At 42.1% G+C, this 22,256-nt stretch overlaps 2 protein-coding genes across 6 annotated transcripts; one reads left to right on the top strand and one right to left on the bottom strand.

Moving 5' to 3' along the window:
- The first annotated feature begins 10 nt into the window (after nucleotides 1–10).
- LOC124185428 (translation initiation factor IF-3) lies at nucleotides 11–1,669 on the top strand. The gene is made up of 2 exons (XM_046576194.1): nucleotides 11–604; nucleotides 700–1,669. Exons 1-2 carry the CDS (start codon nucleotides 11–13, stop codon nucleotides 892–894), a joined length of 789 nt encoding a protein of 262 aa, XP_046432150.1. The 3' UTR covers nucleotides 895–1,669.
- LOC124185421 (spondin-1-like) lies at nucleotides 1,107–22,041 on the bottom strand. 5 transcript variants are annotated; one of them, XM_046576181.1, is made up of 17 exons: nucleotides 21,845–22,041; nucleotides 17,897–18,101; nucleotides 9,885–10,128; nucleotides 9,095–9,284; nucleotides 8,849–9,013; nucleotides 8,318–8,441; nucleotides 7,732–7,862; nucleotides 6,032–6,218; nucleotides 5,768–5,930; nucleotides 5,340–5,631; nucleotides 4,719–4,929; nucleotides 4,432–4,602; nucleotides 3,962–4,084; nucleotides 3,637–3,791; nucleotides 3,408–3,486; nucleotides 2,841–2,906; nucleotides 1,107–2,731 (listed from the first exon to the last, which is right to left on the bottom strand). In XM_046576181.1, the coding sequence occupies exons 2-17, from the start codon at nucleotides 18,093–18,095 to the stop codon at nucleotides 2,541–2,543; spliced, it is 2,691 nt and encodes an 896-aa protein (XP_046432137.1). In that variant the 5' UTR covers nucleotides 18,096–18,101; nucleotides 21,845–22,041; the 3' UTR covers nucleotides 1,107–2,540. The 5 variants fall into 5 exon arrangements, with proteins under 5 accessions (XP_046432137.1, XP_046432138.1, XP_046432140.1 ...); XM_046576182.1 differs by having other exon boundaries at nucleotides 5,412–5,631; nucleotides 21,845–22,040; XM_046576184.1 differs by lacking the exon at nucleotides 8,849–9,013.
- Nucleotides 22,042–22,256: the final 215 nt, after the last annotated feature.

The following is a 22,256-nucleotide window of genomic DNA, read 5'->3' as shown; positions in this document are numbered from 1 at the left end:
AAGTTCGACGATGTCGTCGTTACGCAATGTGGTGCGAAGACTCGAAATAGTGAAATTAATTCGAAAAGGCTGTGTATCGCAGGTTGTTTGTGGCACAAAAGTACCGCGATTGTCGGAAAGGAGTCCGAATAGATTTTTGTACACAACGGTTACGAGGGGAACGTCAACCGACGGACTTAACCTCACTGAGAAACCGAAGAGCGATGATCAAGCGGCGCCTGGAAAGTCGAAAATGACCCAGAATGTCATGGTCACCGTGATATCGCCAGATCTTACCCCGTCGGTGATGACGCTGGATGAGGCCCATAGGATATCGAAGCGGAGGGAATTAAAATTGGTCAAAGTCATGGATGCCGCTGGAAAGACCAAGAGACCAATTTACAAGCTTATGACAGGCACCGAATACTTTGCCGAAGAGTTAAATCGTCGAAAACAGAAGTCCGCCAGACAAAACGGCCCGGTGAAAGAGCCAAAAATTGCTGGTATCACTGCGAAAATAGCTGATCACGACTTAGACTCGAAGATGAGAAATTTCGTCAAGTGGTTAAACAAGAGGCACGAAGTTAGAGTAACCATAACTGCTGACGGTAATTTGCAAGCTGCGGTAAGAACCTCGTTCACTGTTGTTGATAGAGATCGAATTGTTCCAAACTGTTGATAAACATTCATCGGTCAATTCCACAAACTTTTTTTCTATAGGAAAAAATATACGAAGTTATTGTAGCCGGAACAAATCATGCTGGTAAAGCGGTACAAAAACGTATCAAGGAAGGCACCGTCAAGTTTCAATTGGTCCCTCTGAAGGTAATGAAGCAAGATTCTCAAGTGGATTCTGACGAAAAACCTATCGAGGAATCTGAAGACGGGACCACAAAGCGGTCAGAATCTACTTGAGTGTATGAACTGCTAGATATGTAACTTGTTCATCCAGCTACAAAGCAGCTGTACATATTCAAATAGAAATTAATTATGAAGTGACTGTAAGCAATTGTTCTTTAATTCTTCGATGAGAGAGAATTTCATTTCCCACGTTAGTTTGGTGATAGATTTATGTAGGTAGTGTACTTGTGATGATAATACTGAAAAATAAATCATTACCAGCTGTGCAGTGGTGAAGAATTTCTTTCACAATTAAACATAAGTCATGCCCATTACACTAACTGTGATGAGGAAATAAGTATAAATGATGATGTTCCTGTTTCTCTTTTCCTTTTCACTATTTAAGGCTTAATACCGCGAATTTGGTGAAAAACCGTGTACATTGTCTACAATGCCATTTAGTACTCAAATAATTATTGTACATATATATTTACGTAAATGAAAACATGTATACATATTTTATATATATTATATATATATAATATATATATATATATATATATATATATAATACAAAACATTTGTGTGCAATTTCTTTCGATATTATTATGCTATATATTTACAATAGTAGAATATATAATATTTATTATTTCAATTGCGACTAATGTCTGTCTTGTTATTCTTATCATGATCTAACACTACTACTAGTACTAATAGATATATTTTTTATTGTCATAATGGACACGGTAAAGAAAAGTTTGATACCTTACTTTTACTCATTTGCAATATGTGTCTGTATCTTAACTCTATCGATATGCTTTTACATTCGCCGCGCATTTATTCATGAAAATTCGTAAAATAAAAGAGAAAAGTCTAGTTTACGTGTTAGCCTCGTGTAATAAAAAATTTGTTAGACATAGATTTCATATTCTTTTTCGTATTATTTAACTATGAATATCAACGAGAATAAGAATTTGTCTCCAACGTTTATAGATCAGGATAAAATAAGTCAATTAATCATTATAACTACTTATATAACTCGTAGCAAGAAAGTTGTTAGCTCTGGCTTTTAAGACGACAAAACACCAGTAATTATATTCTAGCAATTATTATAATTGCACCTATTAAACTAATACGATTGATATAATACGTTGAACGATAGAGATTTCGAAATGCAGTCGGTGAAAAACTTCATAAATGCCTGTATCGTACATTGAACAATCTATGACCCTACGATCTTTATTTATTCATCGCGAATCGGTTTAGAATACCGATAATCAAATAACGACGTTTCTCATAGCATAATAATATATTCTTTTATGACTTACTATAATTTCTTAATTACAGCTGATTCGTTTCACTCCTGTGTAAATGGAAAAATTAATCAAGTCCAGTGACTAGTCCTAAGTCAATCTGTACTTCATACGTACATGATCGTAAATGATCTATGTTAAATTTTGAAAAGAGAATCACGGGTTTTTCTCTATAATAAGCCTATTTTGATTCTCGTGGTTTTCCACGACATAACATGTGGTAAGATTATACCTGGTAATTCTTTTCACAGCTGTTTCCATGCCCAACAGTTACACAGGTGATAATCAACGAACCTTACAGCTTCAGCATTTCCATTGAAAGTCTCCATCGACCTATCTGAATAACATTTCAACATTCTAATAATTACTTATCTTCGTTAAAATTGTAATTTATTCATATTTCCCGCTCTACTGCCTCGTTGATTCGTCGCAGGCGGCCAAAGGGCATGTCACGAACTGTGCTACCGAAGGGCAGAGCTTCGCGTTCGGACCCTCCGGCGATACGATAACGTTCCTGGTTCTGTGACGAACCGAATGTCCGCAGGTTGCCGAACACGGTGACCACGTCGACCATGAAGATAACTCGCAGTCGATGGAATCTAAGAAATAACGGAGATAATTCGTTGATTTGCCATTCGGCTTAAGGTTCTTTCTTAATTGAACGGTGTTGCTGTGAGAAAATAAATAATACTAAATATCACGACTCACTGAAACGTTCGCTCGTCCCGTCGAAGACTTCGTTATAACTTCTACGGCGCATGTCTCTTCGTGTTGCTGAAACCGGTGTAGAGATTTATCTTTCATAATGCATTTTTTTCGTTCAACTCTGACATTTCTTTCAAATTATACTAATCTCTACGACTAAGTCGCGGCAACTGACATCGCATTCCATTGTTCAAGTTGACTGAAACCATGCGCAATTAATGGGTGAATTAGAAATTAGCGAAATTAAGTAATGAGATACTTCACCTTCTTGCCAAATAAAAATCAATACAATTTTGTGGATGGTATTTTTGCGCCACCGTTGAACGATCGGAAAAATTTTCTACTCCCTGGTGTCCGGAAAGCATGGGGAAGGGGCAAGTTGGTTTGTCAATAAAAAAAAAAAAAAATAGCGAATGAATGGATTAGACATTTTTCCAAGCATGGAACGGGTTGTGTGTAGCGATGAAATCGTTTGAGTAGTGCTTCTAAACCTCCGTCAAATATGAACACTCTGTATCTTATTGGTGAGAAAAACGGGAAATCATTCTTAAAAATAAAACGTCCACTTACAACAAGGCGGAACCTTCTTGCATCGTCTTTTCTGTTGTAGTTTTTTCGGACATCTTCTTCCTTCGTTTCTCGCTTCTCGCTGGAAGCAATAATGCGACATCACATTATCAACAGCCATATCTTGTCACGCCATACTTGAACATAGCTTCAAAGACGGAATAAAAACAATAATAAAACAAAGACCGGGTCGCGGAAATTTTCAACTCTTCATGTAAACGAGGGTGCTTACCAGAATCATTCGTTTCCGGTACGTGTAGCCCTTGCAATTGGAGCCGCAGGCCGACCACTCGCCCCATTCAGTAATCTCGCAGTCAAGTGGATATCCGTCGACGGTTTGACTGACGGATGGAATCTCGGCGGGAAATGGCCTGTCGGTGACTTCACCTGTCGATCAAAGTAAAGTTCGCATTTTCACGATCGAAAACAATACCGAGCCACTCGGATATGGTAAGGAGCCATGGAAAGGAGGCTACGGAGATAAAAACGCAAAAAGAATCGGATAAATCTGATGGATCGGTATACGTATACTCGAAGTTCCGTAAAAACGACTTCACCGTATTTGGCTCTCTTCATTTTCCCGCTGCGTTGATCTTGGGTCGGGACGTGATAGGTCAGTACGCTGCTCAGTGAGACCTTAAATTTCTTCATCACAGCCGAAAGGTTGGCCCTAAGCTCCCCTGCGTTGTTAGTTGCGTTAGTAAGCGTGCGGAAACGTAAGGAAAAGGATGTTTGTAGTCAGGCGGATTAGTATGTGTCTCAGGCTGATGAGGTAAGTGTACCTGTTATTGACCCATGTATTTTCCAAAGTTACAAATTTCCGGCACAAATTGTGAATTTCTCGATGACTAGAACCAATCGCTCGAGGGTTGTACGCTGGAGATTTATGTTTTGGTAATTTTAGAACTAAAGATACGTACAACCAAAAAAGGTCAATAACTGGGACACTTTGTTCAGATTACGCGGATTGCCAGGAATACACATCAGCTTGTAGCAGAAAATTGCAAATCGATTGGTAAAAACTCACTTTGGTATTTACTGCATACGTTATTGCAATCCTGCTCGGTTGGAAAGTTATTCCTGTTACCACCGCACCCTGTGTAATTGAACCTGCGGCACTCATTGCTCGCGCTATCAAAATATACCCGCAAAATGTTCGCGTTGCAGTTCCCACCGACCTGCGGTTCACTGCAAATGCCTGTCACGGTAACATTCGGAATGTGAGATGTGCAGGACCATTCGTTGCGTGCATCTATACCTTCAGCAAGCAAGTTTCCGAGCTTGCAATCCCGCCCGGTTAAAATCGAAACTTACTTCGTGCCGTTTCCTCCGAGAAATCGCAAGTCGGCATCGCCGCCACGCAAGCAGCCTGTTCGGTTTTACAGTTTTCCAGATTAAGTTCCTCGGATTCCTCCAAGTTACCCCAGGACATCTTCAGCAGCCTGGATCGCAGTTTTACTCCTGGACCACAGCTGGCACTGCATGGTGACCACATGGACCACTCGGTGAATCTCTCGTTCGGACACTGATCGCAAGCGAACATGGTATCAATTTTATGCGTTGTCGAAGATTTCGATTCGCCTGAAAACCATGCGTGCGCTACCTATAAGCCTTTGCAGAGCTTCGTAGAGTTTCGTCGTCGATTTGACGAAGAGGGGGAGAAAACAGTCGGCGACAAAATCGTTCTGTCGTCATTAACGTTCGTTCGAAATACTCGTATGCATTTACAATCGTCACTGTCCAACTGCGAACGAAGAGTTCGTCTTACGTACGTCACGACTATTCCTGACCCTGCAAGCTTGCTTCAAATGCGCGTGCCTGTGCAATGGAACGATTGCGTGAGAAATGGCGCAGGTGTAATCGCGTACGATTCTTTCCACGGAATAAAACAGACGATGCGTGAATGGCGCGATTTAGATTCATGGTGTTTCGTACCTGCGACCATTCCCCCAGCGTCGGTACCTCCTCGACGTTGTCTTCGACAGTATTTTCGGTGCTTTCGCTTACCTCCTCGACGTCGGGATCCGCGTCGGGACAGGGCTCGTTGTCTTCGCACTCAAAGGTCTGCTCCAGCTCGTGGCGTTCCAAATTGTGCATGCAGTACTTCCTGGTCTTCCGATCGCGAAATTTACGGGACCGAGTTTTGAACCCCGTACCGCAGGTGGTGCTGCACGAGGACCAGCTGGTCCACTCCTCGACGTCGCAATCACCGGGACCTATTCCTGGGCTGAAGAATTCATCAAAGTTTATTCAATTCCGAGGCGACCCTCGTCTACCCGGCAAATCGAACCCGACAGCGGTTTACACGGTCAAGAATAACTCTGAAAAGGTGAAGGAAAGTTTGAACCTTAGGGAAAACTCACCACCGCTCGTTCTTGCATCTCGATCGATCGGTCAATTCCTCCCTACAGTTTGCCGCCAAAGCTGCGTCGCGGTCGAGGTAATATCGTTGACGAAGTTTCTGCCCTCTTCCACAGGTACGCGAGCATTGGTTCCACTCGCCCCAGGAACTCGTGTAACAGGCTTCTGCATCGGGTCGGACAAGGTCGATGATTACTCGATGCTTACGATTATCATTGGATATGGTATAATTGTGGGTAAGATTGATTAAGGATGAGGATCCTCACCTCTGGGACCTTCGGCCGATGTCGCGTCGCAAGTCTTTTCGTACAGACGTTGTCGGTTCAGATAGAGTTTCGCTATCGGCTTCATGTCCGCTCCAGTTTCGTCGTAGAAAGGAGAAGCCGGGTCGTTTGGAAAGGTTGACGTTATGCGGGTAATTCGCTCCTGCGGATCCGTCGGGGTGTCTTGCGACTGTCGACAAAGAGATGATCGAGGGCTGGTGAATCGATCGACGCATAATTAATCAGCGTTCGACGCGTACGTGGAACGCGCGTTGAAATCCGCCCGGAATTCAGGTGATAAAGATATTCCTGCCTTAACATCGCGTTTTCAGGAATGTTCAGAACGAAATTCAATCTTTCCGCATTCTCTTTTCAAAAGTACTTAACGTATCACGCGTATCGATAACACGTGTACCGTATTATCCGAAGTGCTTTTATCCGTCGTATGAAATCCCTCTAGGTCGAGAATTTTTTATCACAAAACTTCCACAAGAAGAAGTAAAGAGAGTTGAAGTTTCACGGTATCTGTCACGAGCCAACTGTCAGCCAAATCGAGTTTAAGATCCGGATATCCTTTGTCGAATCGTATACGTGTCTACCGGGGTGGATGTTAACAAAGTCATTTTTGAATTTCGAATGTCTCACTCCCCAAATCGGCTACAAATAATTCCCTGACGTTGTCAAATTTATACATTAACTACGATCCGTGTCGTCAGAGAGTTGATTTTTCCATTTAACCCTCTTCAAGGGAACGGTAAATGTTCCAAACCGATTTTGATGAAATCTTATGGGGGTGAGGAAATTCAAAATAACAAACCCAGTATGACAATGTCAAGTAATTTAATTTTGGGATGTTTGTCCGTCGTAATGAAACAACCACTTTAAATTTCACAATCAGCAGCCCAAGGAACCCCCATATATCAAAATTCATCGAAATCCGTTTGGCAGGTTTACCGTTCCCATGAAACGGGTTAAATGGGGAAATGAACCCTTTGGTGAAACCAGTTACAGTTGAGACAAAAATTTTGTAAAAAGTTAGAGAATCATGTTTTGATTGTTTGGAAGTGCTTTGGGAGGTGAGATATTCGAAATTGAAACGGGGGTTATTTGCAACCTTACGCACCTATACCTGTACCTATACTGTATAGTTGTATCACGTATACCGAGGTCTGTATCTGCGTCGGTTATTTGCAAACAATTGGTGGATACGCGAGTGCACCGCGTCTGCACAGTTTCGCAAAAAATGCGAGCAGCTGACCGTGTCTGCGGTTTACCGCGACGTAAATTCACGGATGGTTGCCGTGTGTTTAAATTGGGGACCGCCGTTATACAGCCGGGCTGAAATTACGAGCATAACGCGCGTATGAATCACGGAAAAATGATAGATATTTCCAACGTATTGGAATGACGGTGAAAATTTCTACTGCTACGAATGTTTAAAAAAATTAAATTATTTCGTATTATTTCTATTAAATTGTGAATATGCATTGTTTTTTCTAAAGTATTGTTAATTTTCTTCAAAAAAAAAAATCAGTTTCTTGTAGATTATTTGCTAGAGAAAACATAAAATTTTCATGAAAGACTACGCATGTACATAATATTGTACAAAAAATTGTTTTAGTCTCAATTTTCCTAAAAATTCGTAGCAAATCGTAGAAATGATGAGGGGTGTTGCGGATGCTGAAGCGTGTTTCCGCACTCACGAGATACGTTATTCCGCTATCCGTGCCCGCGTCGTATGGGAAGAGATTCAACTCCCTGTGCTCTACCCAGGAACAGTTCGCCAGGCACAGCTCAAGTCCGGAAACTCCGACTATCCAGTCCGGCGAAGGGTCTGCCGTGTGAAGAAGAACGCCTCGTCAAAATATTATTTATCACACGTACGTGGCCATCCGTAAATTGCCTAACGCTGTTTTCTTTCATTTTCCACACCGCTTACCATAACGTAACAAAGTGAATTATTACGACGTACGTGTGAAATATGAAAGTTTTGAAAACATTTTCAACGTGAGGTTGAAAGTAACTATATATAAGTATGGCAGTAAAATTGCACATTTGTTATGATAAAATAATGTCGTATTAAGATATCAGAGGACGCGCGAAATTTGAGTCAAGTTAAAAGTCGTTACGTAATTTATGGATGGCCTCTACCGATTATTTCAAATTATGGAGAAAAAATAGCCGCTGGAGTTCGTTTCCAAGGGCAGCTCGATCGCTCTTATATCAGAGTTGAACCGCACGAATCGATGATCCGACAGGAATCAAAATGCCAGACTAAACAGTGATTACCGATCATGGTGACCAGCGACATGAGATGGTGTTTCTGGTCCACGCGGAACACCGCGAATGTTTTTCCGGTGACGTTCGGGTAGCTTATTCCTCTAGCCTTGATTATGGTGCGGATGTGTTCGCTCTAAAGTGAAGAGAAACAGAGACTGGGTTCTTGATGTCAAATTTTGATTTATTCTACGTAAAGAATAAAGTTTGTTTTTGTAGGAACCAGAACGATATTTCGGAGTTTGAGAAAGATCACCTATTTTACCAAACATTTATCGTAGATAACAACTAAACAGAATTCGATTTTGCATTTAAATCATTTTCATTCGAAAATAATAACTAAACAAAAAGACAAAAACAAACTTTGTAACCAATAAACAAAGTTTCTGCTCATCATTCGACGTACATAGAACCGAATTTTATTCATCTCAACGGAAACTGAAAATAAAAAAAAAGTTTTTCCATTTTTTCATCGTCGGTATATATCACCTGACAAATCAGGGTGAAAAGTGTAGCAGACCGGAACAATTTAACCCCGATTACCTGCTCCTTCAACTCGGACTCGAGCGTGCGGGTAACCCCGCGTTCGGCGACCTGTCGCAAACCGTCGCTGGCGTATTTCATGTACTCCCAAAAGCGGTAATCCACCGTATGCGAGGCGCCGATAACGTCGGAGAATTTCGTTCGCCATGCGTTGGTCGGAAAGTCCTGGAAATTACGGATCGAGGATATTGCATCGTGACGGGGGCGAAGAAACTTTTACTTCGAAGGGTGGGAATTTTCACGCACCTTAGGGTGGGTGTTCCGAGACCAGAGCCCCTCGAAGGTGACCTCGTACTTCGCCTCGGCGCAGGCGCAGCAGGTCTGCAATACCGGGCCAGGATCTCCGCTACCCGAGGAAGAAGACGACGGGCAGACCTCCACCGTCAGGCCCCCGTCGTCCATGTACCAGACGTCCGGGGACTCCATGACCATCGCCCTGGAAGAAACGGAGACGGCGCTCCGATCAGCCCCGAAATCGCGATAAGAAAATTCAATTTCAATAATAACAATGCCGAAAAGTAGTCAACATAACATGTTTCACAAATTTTCCAGGAATAGTTTTTTGTTTTTGTTTTTTTCTAATGTCAAACGAATTCGTTGATTCGCGAATTTTTAAAGAATTTTCTCATTATTTCTGGAAAATTTTAAATTTTGAATAATGGAGGAAAAATCGTCAACCTTCGATACGTTTTCGTAAAAACGTTTTGCGTTACGGTTAAAAGGTTTCCGGGACACCGAACGAATAGTTTCGTAAATACAGTTTATACAAAGTTTCGAAACAACGAGAAAATTCGTTAAAAATTAACTCAGAAACATCAACGAAATCACGTCGCACCACAAAAAAAAAAAAAATACAAAATCATTCCCTGAGCAATTTATTGACAACTGTTGGGCATCATCATTATTATTATTCAGATTTAATTTTCTTATCGCTTTTATTGCGATTGATTTTTGTTTTCCGATTTTTATCCGTTATCGTCGACTAGGGTCACTTTTGATCGAGAACGTGCAGCCCTTTAAATCCTTAAAAACGTACCTGATGAAGATGCATCCACCCTCGTCGACGGGACTGGTCCAGAAGACGGAGACGTCGTCCTTGCGGATCTCCGACGCTTCGACGACCGCGTTAGGACATAATTCCGAATATTTGCTGAAGTTCGAATCATCGACTTCGAAGTAACCGGTGTCCCCTGACGAGTCCTCGGTTTCGGTCTCGGCTGTCAGCGTGAATCTGGTGAACTTTGACGGCGTCGGTGAGCTTTTGTCGCTCTGAAGACTCACTGCGAACAACGGCGGTAATTAACGAGACTGAATTTTTTATTCACCTTTCGGCAAAGTCAAAGGGAGGGAAAAAATAGTTTGAAAATTGCCCACCGCGGACGTAATTAAGGTCGGATATGGTTCCGTTTCTCGTTGAATTAAAAAATAATTTATACATCAGTAACTCGCCCGAGCGAGTCTCGTTGCAGCGAAGAGTTGAATATGCTGTGGAAAAAAAATTCACTCGCTACTAAAAATTGCCTACAGGCGGCAAAAGTTTTTTGCGTTGATTAATCCTCCTCGCCGTTTTAATTCAGCGACGCATACGTGTATATATACGTATCCATATACCTATAAAACGCGTGTATAACGTCGTATTCGGAAACGCGACGTTCCCGCGGCACTTTTATTTCGCAATTTTTCATGCTGCCGTTACACAGCCCCTCGGATATTAATTTTTTTCTCGGTGCTTATTTTGTTGTTTTTTTTTGTTTCTTTTTTTTTGTTGAATCCTGTTTGACGTCTGGGAGACGAATTGCTTTAAACTGAGGCTAAACCCTCGACGACGCAACGAAATTTAAACGGACTAAAAGCGACGATTGATATTACTCGGCACCTCGAGAATATACGCAATGTTCTTGAGCCTAAATTTTTGAGAAAAGGAGAGAAAATGATAATATAGTGAGACGGTAATTCATTGGAGCTTTAATTTCGATTTGAATAGTGAAACACTGGAGAATATTTCATTGGAATTTATACCTGCAGGGTGCGAATTTGTCTTGTATGAAAACAAAAAAAAGAGAAAAAAAAAAGAAGTTTCTTCAGAAAATCACGACGCTTCCTTTCACAGCGGCTCAACTTTCGCGAAAATCCGTTATACATCAGAGCCGCGAACCGGGGGCGGAAGTGCATTAATATAAAACTTGGGATTCCGGAGTCATACGGTTTTCGCTAAAAGTTTTCTTTCACCGTTCCTTTAGGCACGGATTGAAATGAGCTCGCGTACGTGCTGGGAATAATATATCTGTTATACCCACAGGTATGTACATACCTATGTAACGGATATTCGAGATTTTCGCGCCAGGCTCACGAGTTGGAAGAAAAAATGTAAGGCGTGAGTATTTGTTTCTTTTTTTTTTTTTTTTTTTTTTTTAATACTACGAACAACATTCGGTCAAAAAATTGTGTTGGTTATTTATTTATTACAGATACGTGCAATTCATCTTCACCTATTTGTGTTATAAAATTTTTCAACTCCCTTTTCATCATCCGAATGAAAAATCGAAGGTACCCAAGGAGAATTATAAAAGTGAATTCTCTGCTGCTGCAGCGTGTGCCACGATTTGTTACAGGTATGTGTTACAATTTGGAGAAAGACAGTGAGAGAGGGAGAGAAATGTCGCGGCACATTTCCGATGTTCAGTAAGCAAAGTCAAAAACGAGAAGAAAATTTCCCGGAACGACATAATTATACCAGAGTTTAATTCACGCCACCTGAATAATTACGATTCTCTCAGGCAAATAATTGCTGCCCATCAGTCGGTGGGTGACGATGCTTCAATCGATGATACCGCGACCGTGAAACTTGCAACGATACGTTTTTAAATACAGAGTTGGATCAACTAAAGTTGTCGAGAAAAAAATAAAAAAAAGAAAGAAAAAAATAATCATACAGAATAAAGGCGTTCCGTGTAAAACGGGGGAAAAAGAAACGTGTTCGAGTTGGTTAATTCAACCCGCTAAAAATTGTTCGCTCAATTTCGGTTCTGCCCGCATAGTTCAACGACCACCGTTCTGTAACACCCACTTCCGAGTTCCGGAAGCGCCAATTACTCCATCGGAGAAATTCGCAAATACGGGTGTGTGCTCAGAGTGCGAAAGAAAAAAATGTCCCACCGTCGCTTAAGATTAAGGTAAATAAAGGGACGTGAGAATTGTTTTTTTTTTTTTTTCTTTTTTTGAAACCCCGCAGATCACTTCCAACCCAATATACTCTTCGGCAAGAAACGCGACCGCGTTATCGAACGGCGATATTAGGTCTGCAGCATTTGCGGCCTGACGCGTTCCGTCATTCAAGACTTCCAGCTCAAGGTGGCTTCCACTCACGATCAGCCGTCTGCCTAGTTTGCCCTTTGCACGTATCAGCTGTGCTTTTAACCCTTTCGGACATAGTCGTAAGTATTCTTGCCACCTATTTTACACCCGTTTTTTTTTTTGTATTTAGACAAGTTTGAAAAGATATTTCTTTGTAAGTTATTATTGTTAGATAATGAAGGAATAATTCATTTACAAGATTGTTACGCGTGTACATGGTTTACACGAGTCGTTAGTTTTTAGAGTCGCTGATTCGAATCTGAAATCCGATTTTGAAAATTCAAGACGGCGAATCCAATCAGCAGCTCCAACAACCCTTGCGTAATGTTCACCGGATTCGATCAAATTTGAAATTTTCGTCCGCCACATTCGATCCGCCATCTTTAATTTTCGAATCAACGACCCAAATCCACAGAATACCATCCTGTTACAAAAGTTGACCTAGCACAATAACGTGTGACGCAGGGGGTCAAAGCTTGTGGCGAATGTCAAATTTTCCCGAACGACCGCAATTTTGACTGCGAAATTTTTAAACGAAAGGACCGAAATAAATTTTTTTTTTTTTTAATACATATATATATGTCTACAATTCAAAGTGAAGTAAGGAAGGAAACCGGTTGAGAAACGAACGAGGCGAGGTTTGAGGGGAATGATAAAAACAAAGAGAATCGAGAGAGGGAATCGAAATTTATAAACCGTCTCCGCACGATTTCGAAATATCGTCATGACAGCCTGCGCGATATTAGGTATTATAGGCAGGCATTCGGGAATACGTATAACACGTACCTGGAGAGTAGCGACGAGGGTATAGCGGGTAGTTTTATGGCTTCACGAATTCCCGGGTCTTCTCAAATACATAAAGCTATACCGGCGCACTCTCGGCCCATTAGATGAAAAATTCAAGGTTCTTAAGGCGGGCCTCGAGGTTCGCGGAGGGAGGCGAGGAGGGTATTTTTCACCTTGCGGTTTAACCGGGATCTTTCTTTTTTTTTTCTTTCTTTTTTTACCTAGTTACACCGAGATAAATTTCTAGTTCCGGTTACCGCTCAGTCCTTGACTATTTTCATTTTTTACCAAAATCGAAAAATACAGATCTAGGTAGAAAATGAAAATTAGTTTTCTAGCCGTTACTGTTCTTTCTCATTACGACGAATGTTGCTAGCGAAAATTTAACGCTCGTGCGACAATAAATTGACGTTAAAGCCTCGTTTAACTAAAAAATTAGAGTAAACCGAACAAACTGATTTTGCGCTGCAACTACCAAAAAAGGATCGACAATGGCGGAAAATGTTTAGGCGTAGCTCGTTTTTCGTAGTTCCAGCAATATTTAAACGGTTCTTTTAACGATACCCGTTTGACTGAATTTTTTCAGTTACTGTAACAAATGAAATATTTCTCAGTGTACAGCACTTGCACAGACTCTTCCTCCTTCTTCTCATCGCGCATTTTGTGTTTCGAACAAGGAGTTCACCGCGTGTTTACATCTACAAGTTTAACACATCGAGGGATAAAAAAATTTGCGAAACTCGAACGTCATTCGGAGCAATTGCGATTAGGGTGACGTATCGTTGCGTCAGGCGTCGTGTTCGCGTTGATACAGTTTCCTAAACGATTGCCGGACGCGTTGCTGATTGCGAGTAAAACAACAGTTTATTCTCACAACCCTGAATTACAGGAATTAACCGTGAAAAGGCAGTTAACTGAGGCCTTCGCGACAGCATCGTATAACTAATTAACCATCCCGCTGCGTGACGCAGCGAGTGTCAGTCGTTATGCATATGGTATAACATATGTATCTGCGTCTCTTTCAGCGACAGGGTTTCGGCACTTGTTCGACGTGAGTAAAAATTGCGAAATCAAATTAGCGAATGACAGAACGAATGCTGCCTCAACGAAACCGTATTTTTCGACCTTATCCTTATGCAGGTATAAAAAATCGAAATACAGAATTACACGATATGGAAAGGCAAAATCGTGAATCCGTATACGAATCTATAATATTATCGAGAGGAATTCCGACGTTCTGACTTTTCTATTCCTTTACATCTCCGCGCTCGGACTTTCAAAATTTTTATACTTTACGAATCAAGTTTTCGCTTCATTAAAAATTCGATACTGTGACCCTCAAGTTTTTTCATCTTTTCATATCTTTACCCTCGACCCTGCATTCCCGCACGTCCCGCGATTATAATAACGAAGATACCGCGTCAAGGATCGAACGGGGAAAGTTGACGAGGGGTTGGGAGAGAGCAACAATCCGAGAATAGCGACAAGGGATTGAGAATCGTTAAAGCAATTACCCCCGGTTTAATTACTGCAATCGCGATGAGACGTCGCTAAGGAATTACTGTCAGCGTCAATTCATTATCGCCCCTTTCCCGCGAAGGAGAATTTCATAAGGGGGCGCGCGTCCTTAAATACGGCTCAACTCTTACTCCTGATGTTATTATAATCGATGTTGTCGGAAGTCGGGTATTAAAAACTTGAAATTTCCAATCCACTTTGCGATCCCCTTTCTCGGCTTGTAAAAGGGAAAAAAAAAAATTCACACCGATTTGGTATCAGTCGAGTTTCACGCTCAACGAAGCGCGAATTTCCGATAATTGCTCGTTCGTCAATAATTCGCATTTGGTCGTACGACAGGTGCAACGTATTTTTTTTTTTTTGGGGGGGGGGATAAAATTTCGATCACGTGGACTTTGCGTGCATACGTATATCATATTCAACGTCCTAACGGAAGTTTTCTTTATCCCCTTTTCCTTGCAGGTAATGACCGAAATTACCGCTATACGAATTACCAATGTAAATGAAATTTTTGTTTGTTTATTAACTTATTTATTATAAATATTCCCGGCCTGCCAGCAACGCGCGTTAATTTAATCGAGCTCGATGCCTGTAATCCAGCCTCGGAGGCGTTTTGGACGACCGCCAGAAGGTTGTAGCGCCTCTGATAATTCCGCGATTTGCATAAAGCGGCAGTCCGCATGTCCTGCTTTATGTAAGAGTAACGCGTACGTTATACGTGTACGTACGTAGTCATAGACCATCGTACGTACCACTCTGGGAAAAGATTCTCGGTATAAACTGTGCGCGTCTACAGATTCTTTAAACCCATCTCTCAATTTGACCTCTCCTGGAATTCCCTGAAAAATCAAGTTTCGATTTTCAATCGACTCGCGGCACTTCCGCCCGCAGTGAACTTTTCAGAAATATTTCCTCTAGGCAATTTCCTGAGATCGTTCGATTCCTTGCCGGGTTAAATACGAACGTAAAGGTCAGTTTACCGTCGAAAGGTCGTCGACTGGAAGATTCCGTTCGCCATTTTCGAGCTAGTCGACTTTAAACAATCTTTTATCACTCGCCCTGAGATATAATTATTTTTATTTTTTTTGGCGCGAAAAATCATCCGGCGATTCTCCCTTGAATTTGACGTTTCGCCTTTGGGGGATAATCTCCGGAAATCCGAACAGCGGTAGCGGTTATTCGGGGGCTTCAATCCTCTAGAATTTCTCTAAGAAGTCCTCGGCGAGCTTGCACCTTTTAGGACCGGATGAGCCGCTTTTAGAGCTACTTGAAGCCTCGCGGAGACGCGAAACACCCGCAAAATTCGCGAGTCCTCCAGGAGGAGGAAATATTCTGGAGGGACAAATCTCCATTCTGAATCATCGTTCCGTACTTCTTTTTCTTTCTGTCTCTTTATCACCGAGAATTGGTGCTCGTGCCAGTCTTCGCGACGATTTTCACGCAGTATATGCTACACGTACAATTTGCATATACGTATAGGTATATAGGCGTATGGATGCAGATTTGGTAAATATCTACAAGGTGGCGGTGATTCAGAAGGAAAAATATTTCACCCGACATAGCTGCTTTTATCAAAATTATATATAATAAAATACCTTTATAGAATTATGAGGATAAACCTGGAGTGCATTCTTTTAATACCAATCTTACTTACAAAAGCTTTTTAACCGTTATAGAAATGAAGAATTTAGTTGGAACAACCGTAGTAGGTACCTAATAAAATGTCTGATACTCTTTCAAAGAAGGGACGAAAAAGGGTTCAAATACTTTGCGTCTTTCTTTTTTACAAGTCAATGCCGCTGCTGTTGCCACAAGGGATGCAAAACGGGCCAATCCGAAAGGGGGATTCGGGGATCAGCGAGAGGTCGTGTTTAACGGCTCACCGTACGGATTTCGGGTATCAGGGTTCGCTGTTTGTACAAGCTAGGCGATTAATTGATGCTTTCACCCCTGCACGGTGTTTTGCTCCCGCCCTCCGTTAAGCCGTATACGTATAACATGTTAATTGTGACGATTAAATTTTTTTCCCCCTCATTTTATGCAACGAACGCTCTCACCAGCCGTTTACCGACGATTGGGAAATATTTTTTCCAATGATTCAAACTGACTGTATTATAGTTGTTATATTGTTACAGCGATATTTATCTTCGTATAATTCTGTGTACGCAAGTAGGTCGAAAATAGCTCAAGTGCGATCTCGTTAGTTATTTTTTTCATCGGGCACAGATGCACTCGAGGGGGGAAATCGTATATTAAAAATAGCTGATTTATATTCGTTACGAATCAGGGACTCGAGATTCTTCAAAATTTAAACACGGCATCGTTGAATATGTTCGAAAAGCACGGTTTTCTATTCAAGGAGTCGAATTCCCGGTAGGATCCTTTCACGGCACGAGAATGTTAAGTTCAGTGGCAATTATAATACGAGCTAGCAATAATTCTGCGAATTGTCAACACCGGTTAAATCGTATACGAGGATATTATTATTGCGGGTAAATTGAATCTCACAAATATGCGTATAAGGCTCCAGTTTCACCCGTTAGCTCGATCCGAAAATCAAGTCTGAAATCGTCCTCGTGTAACGATCCTGTTTCTTCCTTTCTCCCGAAAACTCGCTCCCGTTTATATTTATACCCGTAATGAAACGTGTACGAGCTACACAGGCAATAAGCGTTTCAAACTTTCGTCCTCGCGCTTCAAGTCTTGAGAAATAAACAGCCGAAGTAAAACTTGGTCGCAAAAAGATCCCGCTGACGGTTAATTGCAGAATTTTACTAGAACGCTGTGCACAGGTTTCCGTTTTGCATACAGCTTCCAACATCCGCTGCTAAGAAGGGAATCGCATCATCATTCTTTCCTTTTTATCTCCCCCAATTTGCAACAGTGCGAAAACGCCGTTTTTAAACATATGAAAATCTGAAATTGCCTTATTTTTATATGCCTCGAGCTAAACAGATTGCATATTTATTTTCCGTGATCTATTTGAATCGGATTGTAGTAAAAAAAAAAAAAAACTCCGATTGTCACGCTCAAAAATAATTTTTTTTTTCAGATTTTAAATAACGACGTTGTTGGAATTGGTTTTTTCGATATTTTTGTAATTTTACTCGAGGCTAAAACAATCTGAATAAAAATCCCGAGACCCTTTTGGGTCGGTTGCAACATCATACGAAAAAATTATCGAAATCCAAGAGGATGAGGTACATATGTTGCAAATTTGACGTGGAATGTACCATAGAGTAAATTACCGTTGCCTGTACATTGGTAGGGTAGTGGAATTTAACTCTAGGCTGTGTAGCAGCAAACCATTGCCATTGCCGTTGCAAAAGTTCTGCGATAAAACTTTTGGCTTTTGATGTTTAAATTTTAAACATAAAATACACTACTCACCCATGTACTTAGTCTTTGGTTCAAAGTGGCTGATCGGATCCGTTCTGTTGTGCTCGGAAACAATGATCTGGAATTTGTCCCCGGGTTGGGATCGCTGCTTTGTCGCATGGTCCGGTGTCCGGTCACAATTTCCGGCTGCTTGCCGAGTGCAGGAAGCAGCCAACACCGCGAGGAGAATCCACGCCGATTGGCGAACCATCGTTTTCTGCAAGAATTTTTAGGTGTAAAGTGGATGTTACACTCATTTCTCACGATAAGCTAGAGCTGTACCTGCTGATGTTGGGAGTACCCAACACGGGGTTTGTTCGAAACCTAAAAACAATTTCATCAAGCGAAACATGCGTCACGGAGTTTCTACAGCTGTCGACTATGACGAGTAGTCGACCGGAGTTAACAAGCTTCATTCACTCTCCCAGACGCTAATGAAAATTCCAGGAAGAGAGTTTGCTCGGGGGCTTGATGACTGTGAGAGAGTAACAATGTCGAGAAGGAGAATAACAATGATCCGTCTTTTTAAACTTCATTACGCCAAGAGAGGAAGGGAGAGCCAAGTTCGAGGGCACTTTTCTGGACTCAGGACTCGTATAGTTTGGATATGGGTCTAGACATGCCGGAATCGAGTCTTCGATGAAATGAAAAACTCGACTCTGCGATAAACGACAATGGCACAATAAATTCCGAGCTATCGGTGTCGAGAATGAATGCTTTCTTTCCCTTCCATTGAACTCCGTCCGTCGCTGTCTGGCACCATACCTATCAAAATGGCCCGGAACGGCGTAAGGTTAAGGTTCGAGGTCGCCGTTCCTGGAAGGATCTTCTCCTCTGCGTAAAGTTCGATCGTCAGAATCGACAAGTCCAAGGTAAGTTATTCCGCGATACTGGGAACGGTAATGAGCCGTTGCGCTTCGCGGGTTGGATTGGATCGAGTGACTCACGAGTAAGTACGCGCTTCCAACTTCCAAGTTGGCACGCAGCCCCAGAATTTGGAATGTCAACGACAACGACAAGGAGACGCACACGTCTAATATCGGCGAATTCTATCCCAGCAGCTGTTAAGACAACGTACTTCGGCAGTGGGTTGAAATTCGAGAACCGAGGATCGCTGAGGAGACTTCCACCTCTTCTTAACGTGCCGCTGCAGACTTGGAAGTGTTATATCATTTTTCCCTATTCACATAATCCGAGATACTTGCAGGGTAGAAATCTCATCGACGAAGGCTGAGCTCTTCCCCCCTTTACAGACCAAGATTGGACTGGTTAACGTCAGCTGATTCAGACTTTGGAAAGCGACGAACGCTTCTTCACCTGAGCGCCGGCATGTGTGAAAAGCACGTGCTCTGCGCACAGGTTCAAACTGAATCTGTCCAGTTTATATGGGGCGTAACATTTGACTCCACTCCTTGGCGCGACGCCATGCGTCCGGTAAATCCGGACGAATATCCGGAGGTGTGCATCGAGTATAACGAGGGTATCGAGAAGAGTGACGTGGAATGGAGTTGGACGTCGGCGATGATCGTCTCTTCGGGGAAACGCGGTCTGCGATCGCTTTTCGAAATATACCATCAATAAAGCGGGATGAAAAACTCGAGGCTTATGGTGAAAATAAAATCCTTTAAACGCTGATCCCTCGTAAGGATTTACCTCCAATATTCTACCCGGGATTTTCTACGAATATCTGATCGGGAGTTTTCTCTGTAGCGGTGTCTGTCAGTCGGCGAGTAGCTCGTGGAGCTTGCGAGAAAGAATTTCACCAAATGCAGGGGTGATTCCGATCCTCCGAGCTTTTGAGCAACCGTATCACCATGATCAATCACGAGGCGTGATTTGGGAATTTTACTTCGTTCAATCGAGACTATTCGACGCTTACGGAGCACGTTCAGCGCCCCTTAAACACCCCCAGCAAGTGATATTGAGTTCGGTAAAACGAGCAATCGCAAATGGTTGGTGGACGAACCGACCGGAAGTGGCTGTAACTCTGAAAACAATTGATTCTCCCGAGCCAAGAGAGTGAGAGAGTAGGCTGGAAGAAACTCCTCTTTTATCCGAACCGATAGCCAACGTCAAGCCCCTACGTTCGGAGTTCGGTTGAAGGGTGGAAGAAATTTATTTCCCAATACGGACTTTGCGCGGCTGCGGACGATTTATGCTGGTTATATCCTGGGGTTCAGTTTGCGGGTTGCCACTCTTCTTTTTCGCGGGGTCTGTAGGATCGGGATTCTCAAGTCCGATTCAAAGAGACATTTTTACGGGCCAATCTGTCCCGGGGAAAATCCAGATGAGGAAAGAGGGAGGTGGAGGGGGGGGGGGGGATAAAAGGGCCAAACAAGGACAAAAGTATTCCGAATCGGACTTCGAAGTCTGCGGTTTCCGGGCGGAAAAGGAAGCTTTCAAGTGTGAGCAAGAAAAGGGGTCAAAAAGCGGGGTTTAATTGCTCCGAACCTATTGTAAGTGTGTGTAGAAAAGGTGGTGGCGAAGGGGGGAGGGGAGGGCACGGGAGAAGTATCGCTTCGTCTTTCTCCCTTTACGTTATCGGCCCACTGAGTAAAGGCGTGCGAGTATTGTTGAAATTTATACAGCTATATGCATCCTCGAGTGGGTTTATCTTAAACGTGGTTGGGTTAATCTAATCTGGGGAAACCTGTTGCCGAGAGCAAATCCGGGGGTTGGACAATGGGAAAAATCAATGAGGATTAACATCCCCAGCTCCATGGAAGTGGGAAGGAATAAATGGATCTTGGTGAATGCGATCGGGATTTGCAGGAACGAATTAAAGGGGTTAAAAAGTGGCAATGAAAACCGTAAACGTTAATGGTGGTGCATGGGTGGTCAGGGGGAATAGTTTTACAACCTTGCAAATTTTTAAAGACGAATCGAATCGCTTGATGGAAATTCTTTTGCACGTGATTTTATATCGGAGAAATTGACTTCTTTGGTAAGTTTGTTTTCCAAGTTTTTATCCTGGATTTTTTCATTCCTCACTTTCAATATCGTTAAACGTATAGATAATATTCGTTTCCTGTTCCTAGAACCACCAGATGGATGTCGAGGTATCCTTTGAACTTATTCAAATCGTCTCGCTGAATCCAATTTGGTCGATTAATTTTCAGTTATACGCGTTTGGCTGCATTTACATACTATTTCGCAAATTCGTCAAGCATTTCGTTCGATGGTCATTTCAGCGATTCAAATATCGGTTTTCTCTTCAGCTTTCGAACCGTTTTGTAGTGAACGCAGGTACTTTACGATAATTAATTTAAACCTGACGTTGGATTCATTCATTTTTTACTCCGCTCATCGCTGTAGAAAGAAATTAGCAACAGGGATGAAAACGCGGATATTTTATACGGAATAGGTTTTCTTTTTTTTCAGAGAAGAAAATTTCACCAGTCAAAAATAATTAAATGACGATGCTGACCACTTTTAGACTTGAAATATGCTCTTGGCGCGAAACTGTTTTCCAAAAAACAAATATATCCATCCATTTTTTATTGCTCGGGAGATAACCAGCTGATTAAAAAAAATAATTTCACGTTTTTTGAGTGAAACTGCTGAGATTCCGCGCGGTACAATTTAAAAACAGAATTTGAATTTGTAAAACTGTTCAACTGGATATTTGAATTCAAATGTTAAAGAAGTTAAACTCAATCTGGTTCATCTCAAAACCGACCTCCGATTTGCAGACCATAAGTGAATATGTCAAAAACGCGAAATATTGAAAACATCGTACACATTCAAGCACGAAAAAGAAATCCATTAAAATATTGAACCGATCTCCGAGACCAGAAAGTAGCGAGTGGATTTTGTTCCTTTTTCCATACATTCGACGGCATAAGATTAATCTCAAGGCTCACGAAGAAGGAAAAGAGAATATTTGATCAAACCTCCGAAAAAATTGGGACAAACATTTTCCACATTCTGTTTCCGAATTAATAATAAAAACCAACTTACCAATCAGGATAGCCGCGTCGCAGCGTCCTTATTCTACTTGCGTTTATCTTGCGCTACACGATTAAACCGCCTTTTAAAAACTCAATTCACAAAACACATGTGACACATGCGCCGCGTGCGAGTTGCTCGCAACGATAAAGCAACTAGAACCGTAGAGCTTGCGGTCCGGCAGCAGACTGCGGCCCGACACTGACTGACTTAGACTACTGTCTGATCGGCGCGTGACGAATCCACTCATGCGCAGCCCGATGCCTGTGCAGTACATACATCCGATCTATATATCTAGAGGGTTCTAATTTTGCGACGATCACTTCTAGACGTTCCCTTGTGATTTCCCTTCCTTCTCCCGAATCGCGTCCCTACCGTAGCCTCTTTGCCGAATCAGCTGCAAACAGCCCGGACCGAGAAAAAT

The sequence above is a fragment of the Neodiprion fabricii genome, chromosome 6 (assembly GCF_021155785.1).
Source record: "Neodiprion fabricii isolate iyNeoFabr1 chromosome 6, iyNeoFabr1.1, whole genome shotgun sequence".
In the NCBI taxonomy this organism is placed as follows: Eukaryota; Metazoa; Arthropoda; class Insecta; order Hymenoptera; family Diprionidae; genus Neodiprion; species Neodiprion fabricii.
This window is presented reverse-complemented; position numbering and strand designations above follow the sequence as displayed.

Excerpts from the sequence above, each read along its gene's own strand:
- LOC124185428 (XM_046576194.1), top strand. The coding sequence starts at position 11 with ATGTCGTCGTTACGCAATGTGGTGCGAAGACTCGAAATAGTGAAATTA. Across the intron at positions 605-699 it reads ACGGTAATTTGCAAGCTGCG|GAAAAAATATACGAAGTTAT; the intron begins GTAAGAACCTCG and ends TTTTTTCTATAG.
- LOC124185421 (XM_046576181.1), bottom strand. The coding sequence starts at position 18,095 with ATGGTTCGCCAATCGGCGTGGATTCTCCTCGCGGTGTTGGCTGCTTCC. Across the intron at positions 5,931-6,031 it reads ATCGGCCGAAGGTCCCAGAG|AAGCCTGTTACACGAGTTCC; the intron begins GTGAGGATCCTC and ends GACCCGATGCAG. Across the intron at positions 4,085-4,431 it reads CGTATGCAGTAAATACCAAA|GGGAGCTTAGGGCCAACCTT; the intron begins GTGAGTTTTTAC and ends CTAACAACGCAG.